An 11,642-nucleotide genomic window follows, 5' to 3' on the forward strand; every position below is an offset into this window, starting at 1 on the left:
TCCAAAGGATGAGGACTCATATTATTGATGCGGTAATACTGGCTCTGTTTGAATCACTGTATATACAAGTGCTGAGGATGCCTCTAGAGCTGAAATTCAGATGTGGAAATGGGTGTTTCGCTTCCGACATGTGGTTAAGTGGTAGACCAATCACAACAGACTGGGCTATCTGACCAATCAGAGCAGAGCTCTCGGAAAAGAGGAGTTTCAAGAGACTATGGCCGTTTCTCAATATGCGTTCTTGAGGACTTGTGAAACATCATCAGTTGCTGCCCATGTTCTATTTCAATTCAAAGTTCGCTTCTAGCCAAGTACAGTTCAAATCCCCGGATCCGCCCCTTTTGACTTGAGCGGACTTGAGATAGCCAGTTATCCCAGAATGCATCTCGCACCAACCAGCAAGCATCAATAACGGAGTAGAAAACCCACGAAGTTGAAAACAATACTGTTATTATGTGACGAAATTTAGTTTTAAGAGTTTTTCAGGTGAGAATGTCCTTCATCAAGTTAAAATCTGTGGTTTATTTACATAGATAGCGCCTATTTGAAAAATGTTATCTGCCTTTTTCAGAATTGTGAGATCCAGTCGATCAGTGGGCGCTCAGCACTCATTAACCCCAACTGCCTTACCTCGGCTAGTCCTTCTAATGTTTGCTGCTGTCTCTAATGTTTCTGTAGTGGTTAAATGAGATATAATTAATCTTGTGTATATCTAACAGGTGATCTTTGGTCTCATGAATCTATAATTTGTTCCCTGGCAAATAGTTTTGGCTGAGGGCAAAGTGAAGTTTTATATTTTTACATATTTAGGCTATTTAAAGGGATAGTTCACCCAAAAATGAACATTTCCCCATGATTTACGCCATAATAGGTGTATATGAGATTCTTCTTTCGGACTAATACAATTGGAGTTATATTAAAAAATGTCCTGGCTAATCCAATCCATAATGGCAGTCAATGTCAGCCCAAAATTTGAAGCCCAAAAAAGTACATCAGTCCATTAAAAACGTACTTCACATATCTATGAAATGAAGCGATGAATTTGTGTAAGAAAAATATCCATATTTAACATATATGTAGCTTCCGGCAGACCACCTTCCGTATTCAACTTACGAAAAGAAAAAAAAAGCTAGACATTTTACTATATAAAGTTTTAAATATGGATATTTATCTTACACAAACCCATCAATTCACTTCAGAAGACCTTTATTAACCCCCCAAAGCCATTATCTATTACTTTTATAATGGATGGATGAACTTTTTTGGGCTGCCATTCACTGCCATTATAATGTTTGGATTAGCCAGGACATTTTGTAATATAACTCCGATTGTATTCGTCTGAAAGAAGAATGTCTTGAGGCTTGGCTTGAGGGTTAGTAAATTATGGGATAATTAAAATTTTTGGGTGAACTATCCCTTTAACTTTACTAGAGAGCTGACTTTGTACATTTGACTGAAATGTTTGCTTTATTTCTTCTTGTATAGCTTCTTATACCTTTTACTTATACTTTTATAATGGCTATTATTGATCATTAACATTTAACAAAAAGAGACAGGGTTGTGTTCTATGTCATATTTCATTTTATTACAGTGAAGATAATCAGAGTACATATGCACATATTGCCTGAACCACATATTAATGTTTAATATTTTTTAAATGGGGCAGGGTTGTGTTTTGTTATAAATATACATGCAATGAAGATAATGAATGTACGCATTGCCTGAACCACATTTGTGTGCTATTAATATGTTTAATATTTTGAAAACAAAAAGAGTCAGAGTTGCTTTTTATAACCTATATCATTTTATTGTTGCATATTTTTTTATGCAGAGATAATTGGAGAAGCCAGAGGGGGCTGAGTGACGTTATATTAAGTACAGAATTACCAGACTTGCGTCGAGAGTTTGTTCTCCTGAGTCGAACTTGGCAAGTCCGTACTACCAAGTGTACCGGTATTGAGAAACGCCCCAAATCTTTCATTGAACTGTTTGAGACATTGTGAGACAAGAGATGATGCTGCAATGTATATTATGAGAAAATTAAAATGTTTTTTGACCTTGGATGCATGTAAACCTATTGTAGGAGACCTCCAAAACAAAATTAGGAACCTTTCAAATATCAGTAATAGGAGCACTTTAAAGAAGAACCAGGAAAAGGATTTATTCTTTCCAAGCAATAAAAAACTGTTTGTAAACAGAACATTTTTAATTGGTTTGAATGCTGGTACATAACTGGTTTTATGTCAAATTGAACCAAAAAAAAAAAAAAATCTTGCCTTGGCTTAAATCAAGTGTTGCAGAACAATAAAGGCAGTTTTTCTCTTTTTCCAAGAGCTGTGCCATAATGAAAGGGGAAAATGGTCTCAATAATACAGACTCAGACTAAGACAGCGTTATTCTTCTGGAGCGGGAGGGTCATAACCCAGGCGGCTGGCAGAAGGGAAGTGAGCCCAGTAAGTTCTGGCCAATTCCTCAATCTTGTCATAACCAGCGTGAGAACGCAGCTCTTCAATCCAGGCGAAAAAGTCTGAAGATGTCATTGCCCAGTTAGGCACACTCCTTTTTTCTCTTGATTCAGCTGTGACCCAAGCAAGAAGGCAATAAGGTCAACAAGAGAGATACAAGAACAGATCCTTATATGTGACCCTGGACCAAAAAAACTGTCATAAGTCGGATAGGTATATTTGTGGAAATAGCCAACAATACATTGTATGGGTCAAAATTATAGATTTTTCTTTTATGCCAAAAATCATTAGGATATTAAGTAAAGACCATGTTCCATGAAGATATTTTGTAAATTTCCTACCATAAATATATAAAAAATGTATTATTATTAGTAATATGCATTGCTAAGGACTTCATTTGGACCACTTAAAAGGCGATTTTCTCAATATTCTCAATATCTCTCAGATTCCAGATGTTCAAATAGTTGTATCTGGGCCAAATATTGTTCTAACAAACCATACAATCAATCATTATTTATTCAGCTTTTACATGATAAATTTCAATTTAAAAAAATGTACCCTTATGACTGGTTTTGTGGTCTAGGGTCACATATAGAACATCAATGGTTTACTATCGGGTACAATGGGGTAAAAAGCCTTCCAACTTTCAGAAACCATCACAGCACTTTCCTAAATACCTGTTTGTTTTTATGCACAGATGGTAATAATGTAAAATGCTTTAAATTCAAGTAGGCAATTACAATTCTTGGAATTACCACACACATACAAAAAAATAATTGAATGAGTCTTTTTTGTTGTTGTTTTTCAATTTGAATAAACCAACTGATTTCCATAGATGTGGAATAAAAAGACACAGCTGGTTTTAAAGACCTACTGTGGTCAGAAAGGCCATTCACAGAATAGGTATTCCCAAAATAGCAATTAATTGCTCTCCGTAAGTGGGAGGAATGGATTTGTTGTGAAAGGTGTTCTAAGTGCAACACAATCACATGAGAATGCGTATCAATAGTACGAGTGTGCAATGTTGTGGAATGTATACGCCAAAATGAGTTTTGTGCATATAATACGCCATAAAGTGCGTATCATATGCACGCGAAAAACTGCGTAGGCCTACCATATGCACGCCAAAACTCATTTTGGCATATACATTCCACGACATTACACACTCATATTATTTATACGCATTTTCGTGTGATCGGGCTCGCTAAGTGATACACACTGGGATTAATTTGTGAATTACTCATTACTCTTTCTGTCTTTATATTACATGAAAATGTATTATTTAATATAAACTAACTATTTAACATTTCAGATTATATGGTTTATTTTATAATTATATACTTTTGTATATTTTTTTCCTCCAATTGTCTAATTTTAGGACCTCATTGCACCCATGTATACAAATTATATAGTTTATAAAGTGATTTAAAACTCACCTTGGTTTTCCTCTGCCTCTGTAAGGGAAACAAACAGATGGACATTAATATATAATGAATGAATATATAAATATTTAAACCAAAAAGAAGGTATAGATGCAACTCTTTCAAGGCAAGAAACCAATGGTATTGGTGAAGCACTAATAGAATGTGGCACATCGTGTGTGAAAGTCGACAGCAATGTGACTTCTGAATTACTGCACTGATCTTAATTTAAGACTTATCATTCCAACAAAGCCCTGTTTTTGGTAAATCTGGAGAAATAAACAAACCAGGAATTTTAGACTAAATTTTAAACTAAATAATAGCTGCACAGAGAGCAGCGGTTCATGCATATATATGTTGCACATAGTGCTTTTGAAGGTCTTGATTTAATGCCAAGGATGCCACATTATTTATAAGCTCCCATTCATCTGTTATCCTTGTCTGTTACAGCTTCAATGTTCACTGCAGCCGACTGGTAATCTTGCGCACACACTTCCTCTCAGGTAAAAAGAAGCAGAGCTGTCTGATTTGGTAAGCAGTCCCATGTTTGAGAGGAACAGCTGAGCTTTTGTCTGCTCTCAATGTTCTGCCATGTTCTTTCAAGGGTTTTAGTATGTATTCTGGGTTTTCCAGAATATTTCAGCTAAACAAGTATGTCAAATCTGATAGCCTTTAGCTGTTTTTACGTTATTTATGCAGTTTTGCCATTCTTGTCTAGCTTAAAAAATCTTGAACCGAATATAACAGCTCCAACTTGAGAGTTAAAAAAAAATTTGCTAACACTTTCTATTATTTTTTTTTTATAATGGATTTTTTATTTATCACAGCAGTTTTAAATGCAATAATAAGTGAAGTATGTATGATATCAGTGATTAAAGAGGAAAGAAAAGGTAAACAAGCTTTAACCAAATGAGTCGGTAATGGGTCCAGTTGACACGTAACGGATTTAGATTTTTGTACAATAGAACAAATTTCCTCAGCTGTTGGAATTTTAAAAATAGAAAATTAAGATAGCGCAAATGGGACTAGAATGAGACTAGAATGAAATATTAGTGTTAGGTGGACCCAATTGCTGATGAATGTTCTACTTTCCTTCACACAACTCTGTACAGTATATATGAGAGTTAGAACAAGGTGGTTTTAAAATAGTGTTAACCACAGACAAAAAGGGATTTTGCGTTTCCCACACCAGACCCAATTAAACTATCTGATTTTGCAGTGGAAAGTAACTTGCATGTGGTCAGCATACATTCCAATTCTGAGGAAATGGATGTTGTTAGCATCTAACCTGTTGATGAGGATTCGCTACCTCACACACACGCTCATGAGGAGTTGATGGAGGTTGTGACTCGAGCTGTAGCCAGGTTAAATATAAATTGGCCAGCCGATAAACAGGAAGTTCGCCATGTCAGCAAATTAGATTAACACTTCCTGCCAACTAGATCAAAACCTCCATAATGGGGCTTTTTCCTGATCTCCAAATTGAGGTGTCGAGTTCATGGAGGAAGCCGGTTTCATACAGAATATTCAGTCCTCAGACATCTAATTATTCAAATATAATGGAACTGAAACAGTATGGTTATGGGGTGATACCTTCGGTGGAAGAGACCCTTGCGAGCTATCTCTCCCCTGAGTCTGCATCGTCTCTGAAAGCCCTGCAATTACCCACTGAGCCACATCAGCGCTAGTGGGTAACTAGTGGGTAAAGCGTGCTCAGCAGCAGGTCAGGCAGCCGCCTGTTTACATACAATGGCAGTTCTGCAAGGGGAATATGAGGAAGTGAGCCGCAAAACAATAGCGGAGATCAGGAGAGCTACTGATTTATCTCTCCAGGCTACCAAGGAGACGGCCAAATCCATCGGCCGTTCTATGGCAGCCCTGGTAGCTACAGAGAGACACTTATGGCTGAACTTATCTGACATGAAAGACAGAGATAAAAAGTTCCTCTTAGACGCTCCGATCTCTCCTCCTGGCCTCTTCTGCGACTCAGTAAACACAGTAGTCGAGAGGTTTCAAGAGGCAAAAAAGCAGGCAGCAGCCTTTCAAAAGTTCCTTCCTCGCAAATCTCATGTCTCTGGTACTGCTGGGCGGGAGCAGCCCCAGTCCAGTACGTCCACCTCCCATAGAGCACAACAGAAGGTGAGTACCTGAGGTGAGTATGTTGCTACCCGAGCTCCACCACAGAGAGACTGGGGGTCAGGGCAGCGCTCACAGCTGAAGTCTTCTCGGGGTAAAGCAGATCTGAGGACTGTTATTATTTCTAGGAAGGCTTCGGCAAAGATGTCCTGACGCCAAGGGTGTCAGACTTCTGATGGCAGTCCCCTCCGAGGGGAGCCGGTGTTCACCTCATTACACATTGCCCGTCTCCCTTCAGTGCCATCAGGTGGCTGTTCTGCCAACCCTGCCACTTTGTGTGCTTCAGGGCGCAGCCCTGCGCAGCCCTCAAGAGGCTGGTTCACTTAGTAGATTATTTGGCAACGTGAAAACTTCTGCCAAATATATCTCGTTGGGTCCTGCAGACCGCAGAAAATGGGTACAGAATTCCATTCGGGTCACACCCACCCAAATTCAATGGGGTTGTGTCCACAGTGGTCAGCCCCGAGCAGGATCTGGTCATGGAACAAGAGGTACAGACTCCTACGAAAGGAGGCTATAGAAAGGATCCCTCCTCTCCAGCAGAGAGTCAGGGTTTTACAGCTGGTACTTCATAGTTCCGAAAAAAAATGGAGGGTTACGTCCTATTCTAATCTACGGCAATTAAATGTCAAGAAGCTAAAGTTCAGGATGCTCATTTTGAAACAGATTGTGTCTCAGATCAGGTCCGAGGACTGGTTTGTCACAATAGATTTAAAGGACGCATACTTTCATGTCTCCATCCTTCCTCAGCACAGGAAGTTCCTCAGGTTTGCTTTCGGGGGCGAAGCATGCCAATATCGGGTTTTTCTGTTCGGCCTAGCGTTATCTCCCCGCACGTTCACGAAATGTGTGGATGCAGCTCTGGCTCCGTTGCGACTCCAGGGCATTCGCGTTTTAAACTATATAGATGATTGGCTCATTCTGGCACAGTCGAGACAGTTAGCAGTTCAGCATTAAGATGCTGTTCTCACTCACATGAAAGTGTTGGGGTTAAGGCTAAATGCCAGGAAAAGTGTTATCTCCACTACAGAGTACTACCTTTCTAGGCGTAATTTGGGATTCAAAGACCATGAGGGCTCATCTTAGCCTGGATGCCAGCCAAACTTAGCCCTGCCCACAACATTTGAGGTCAGGAAGTCTGGGCTTGATCCATTGTGGAGCAATTATGCTCGCACCAAAGCTGTTCGGACCAATCAAATTGTCAGGGTGGGCTTTGTACGATGATGGATAGTAACGTAACCATCCAAGTCACCAAAGAGCGCTTGGGTTGAATTAGTTTGAATCTGAGTATGACGACATCAGGCTAAAGTACTCATTGTATCCCTAAATTATTTTTACAACACAGGCAAAGATCGCTTACACTCATCTTCTTCTTCTACTTCCTTCAGCGTTTGTGCAGTTGAGTTCTGTTGACAACTATGTGTTTGTTTTTTTTATTTATGTATTAAACATTACAAAACATCACAGTATTACAGCAGTACAGATAGACATGTAAACGGCAACTATGCGTTAGTGATGTGTCATTCATGAACGATTCGTTCTTTTGAACTAATCTTTAATAAGACTTGGGAACAACAAGTTGTTTCAGAGAGTGATTAGTTAATTTTGTGTTGACCGCGCATGCACTACATGCCATCGGTTCTATTCAGGATCTTCTGCATTCAGCCTATGGGGCTGTGAGTTGGTGAACGAATGACTCGAACCTGAAGACTTGAGAGGCGAACTAATCTTTCCAGGGAACAGACGTGATTAAATGTGAAGTGACAAAAAGAAAGAACGACTCAGATTAGGAGCTGAGGTGAACTAACAGACTGCATAGCCCGATAACCCAGCTAAGCAATTAATTAATAATTTCTTTCCTAAAGTCTGGCCTTGGCTGCATTAGCTTATAAATAATTTTTTATTACAAATGTGATCAACGTTTGCATAAATACTAGATGTGTTGGGGAATTTGACATGTGACATTTTAATTATATTCTGCTGAAATTAATGAAATGACTTGAAAAAAGATTTGTTAATTTTGCTGTACGAGATTCAAAGATCCGAGTCCGAACATCTGAACTTCCCACTACTACTATGTCAGCCAATCACAACAGTGGGCGTTTTCACTGAAGTCTCACAGCAGACATGCCCCTTCAAACAGAGCATTCAAGCCAGAGGGCTAATATCTGGATATTTCCTTTTATTTCTAAATTATGACATTTTATGATGTAAAAATCATACTAACGATATAAGTACACCTAAGGAAACATTATAAAATAATAGAAAAATCCATGCCATGGGACCTTTAAATGGAGAGTGTTTGTTACATGGTGTATGTTGAACCCAGCTAGCTGCCCGGTTGGTTCAGTACTGAAATTTTTGCAAGACAGATTCTCTTCAGGGTTATCTCCATCCATCTTGAGGGTGTATGTGGCGGCTATTTCTGCTTACCACAGAGGGTCTGTGAGTAGACACCCATGGGTAACTCACTTCCTACATGGTACTGTGAGGTTGAGGCCTGTGGCACGCTCCCAGATAGACTTCTCACTCTCAAGACGGTGTTCCTCTTAACTATCTTGTCTCTTTAAAGAGTTTGGGATTTGCAAGCTTTGTTGGTTTCTCCCTCTTGTCTTGAGTTTGCACCAAGCAACTCTTTGTGTGTTTTGGGTCCCCTCGTAAAGGGGAACCCTGCATCTAAGCAGACATTAAGTAGTGGATAGTTGAGGCTATATCAATTGCTTATGAATCGGCTGGTCAACCTTCACCTTTAAGGGTCCGAGCCCATTCAATTCGGAGTATGGCTGCCTCTAATGCTTTGCTTTCTGGAGTATCTCTTCAAGAACTGTGTGATGCGGCAGGGTGGTCCTCGCCAGAAAAGTTTTTAAGGTTTTATAACCTGGAAGTGGCCTCGACCCCGGGGTCTCGGGTGCTTGTGTCCTAGTGTGTGCTACGATTTAACACAAACAGGTGCTTGGTATTAAGGCGGCATGGGTATTGAGTTCCCGCAGCGCTTTGATGCAGCGCGAGTTCCCTGGAAAGGGAACGTTGCAGATTACATATGTAACTGGGGTTCCCTGAGAGGGAACGAGACGCTGCGTCGCTTTGCCATATTCTTGGCATGCCTGTGACCGGCTTGCTTTGACCTGTTAGAAGCTAACACTGTTTGGTTCAGGGGTGCTTTATAGTTTCCTGGTCAATGACGTTGCCCGCCTATGACGTTCTGTCCCGCCATTGGACTGATTTCACATGTGCATCATGACGCAATCACGCAGAGACATTCCCGCAGCGCTTTGACGTTTTCGGTGGAGCACAAACGTCAAGGATCATTTGAAGACTGCCATTATAATGCTGGACTAAATCATCAAGAGTCCATAAATAGTCTTTGTAGGGAAGTGTGGAAAGACATTCTCTAACAATTGAGGCATCAATACTCTTGATGTTACAAAATGTAATAGTACGACTCGATTTAGGCTTATACACAGGTAAAAAAAAAAACATTGAAAGACACCAGCAAGTGGTCAGACAGTGATCTACATATTTGCGGTGTGGTATAAAAGCAATGTCCTGGTGCAGGCACAATGCAGACGGGGGCTCGCATAGCTGCAAAAATTCAGCTGCCGAGTATTAATAGAGCGGAAACACAGGATGGAAAATTGAGCAGAGGGTAATCCACACAACTGCAAACCATATAGGCAGTTTGAGGATCATCATAACCGCAGCTGAGCAGGAGGATAGAGAAGATGTCTGACAGGCCCTGAAACAGATTTTTCAGATGAGCAATAGTCCAGCAATGCTGAGAACAATCTCCAGGTAGCACCAAAAACTTGCCCAAAACATATCAAGTTTGTATATAGTCCAGGCAGGTGTATAAAACACAAAATATAACAAAATACAAAATACAACAAAAATAAGTTATATAAAATTATATATATATGCACTGTTAAATTATGTATACAGATATTCAAGCAGAAGGAACTGGACACAAATCCTGAATCACATCAATCTGACTTGTGATCCAGGCTGGAATTAAACCACATGTTTGTTTATCTGGCCAGAGAAGAACTGGCCCCCTGACTGAGACTGAGGTTTTTTTGTTTGTTTTTTTGACACCAATGTAGTTTGGGTTCCTTGCCATTGTCTCCTTTTGGCTTGCTTGCCTTTGACTCTTAATATTAAGCAATATTACTGACTTAACTGAACTGACACTATTGGATGATAACTGAACTGAGCTAAATGATGACATGATGTTTTCTGCAGAGGTGCTTTATAAATGAATTGAACTCATTCCACAATTGATGTTTATTAATTACATAATTAACATAATTAACACAGTTATTGAACTGAATTGAATCAACACCGAACTGATTTCAACTGAATAACTACTGTTTACTATTGTCTTTTTAGCAGCAGAATTGAAGTCTGTTTACATCATTGAAACCTTATTTCCCAGTTTACCACTGTAAAACCAAACCGTCTGGATTGTACAAAGCTCTAAAAATGACTTGACTAATCAAACATTACATGATACAACACATTGTAAGTGTTTTGTAACTATTTTTATAACAACAATCAATATACATGCATTATAATGCCTTAAGAATACCCTTATAATGCTTATAAATACAGGCTTCATAGATAGTGTTACAAAAAAATATTAGCAAAATTTCAATGCACACTGCATGTTTCGTATCAGATTTATGATGAATACAGATTAAGATTTATGAAGACTTTTTTTCTATACACTACCGTTCAGGTTTGAAAAGAAATGAATAATTAATTGTACTAAGCAAGGATGTTTTAAAGAGTTTTACATTGTTATTCTATTTCAAATATATACATATTTTTTCTATTCATTAGAATCCAGTGAAGGGGGAAAAAAACGGAATCATGGTTTAAACAAGGTAAAACAAGACTAAGCCACAAGCTGTAATCAGAAATGTTTCTTGAGCACCAAATCAACATATCATAATCAATTCTGAAGGATCATGTGACACTGAAGACTGAAAATTCAGCTTTGCCATCACTGTGTTTACTGTGTTTTTGGTCAAATAAATGCAGCCTTGGTGAGCAAAATGGATTTAAAATAAATAAATTCACAATGACCCCAAACTTTTGAATGGTAGTGTACATCAATGTGTCATGTTTTCTTACCTGTGAGACAGAGCAGTCCAAGACAAACCACACACAGGAAGAGTGAGAAATTCAGACGAAACATGGTCACCTACTGAAAGTAGCACAGCAGACTCAATAAGGCTCTACGGTCATTTTCAAACTTCAAACTTATTCAAACATAAGACACAAAAAAACATTGTATTAAAGGAACCACAGAAATTAATCAGTGTGTCAGCCTAAGGTTACCTGCAGCATCTACTCCTGGATCTGACTGTGGTGTGTCATGGAGCCCAGACCTTTAAGTAGAACACCAAGTCTTGTTTACCTTTCACATGGACCTTTAATATTTCATACCCTTCGTTTACTCTATAGCTCTTTGTTTGCAAGGGATTCTCACACTTTTCTCCACAGCTGAAAGAATCCCTTGTTCAAGTAGCAGCCTTATAGTGCAAAAATTCTCAGACTAAACCAAGCCTTTCTCTGGGTTTCCACCTCTCCTTTTTAGAATAGCCTACTGTATAGTTGT

The 11,642-nt window shown here is 39.0% G+C and overlaps 1 protein-coding gene across 1 annotated transcript; it reads right to left on the reverse strand.

The window, feature by feature from the left end:
* Positions 1–2,393: 2,393 nt before the first annotated feature.
* On the reverse strand, positions 2,394–11,219 carry otos2 (otospiralin 2; the record flags this gene model as incomplete). The annotated part of the gene is made up of 3 exons (XM_079840663.1): positions 2,394–2,578; positions 3,902–3,919; positions 11,156–11,219. The coding sequence occupies 3 exons, from the start codon at positions 11,217–11,219 to the stop codon at positions 2,394–2,396; spliced, it is 267 nt and encodes an 88-aa protein (XP_079696789.1).
* Between the last annotated feature and the right edge of the window lie 423 nt (positions 11,220–11,642).

This window comes from Gobio gobio (genome assembly GCF_949357685.1).
Source record: "Gobio gobio genome assembly, chromosome: 17".
Taxonomy (NCBI): domain Eukaryota; kingdom Metazoa; phylum Chordata; class Actinopteri; order Cypriniformes; family Gobionidae; genus Gobio; species Gobio gobio.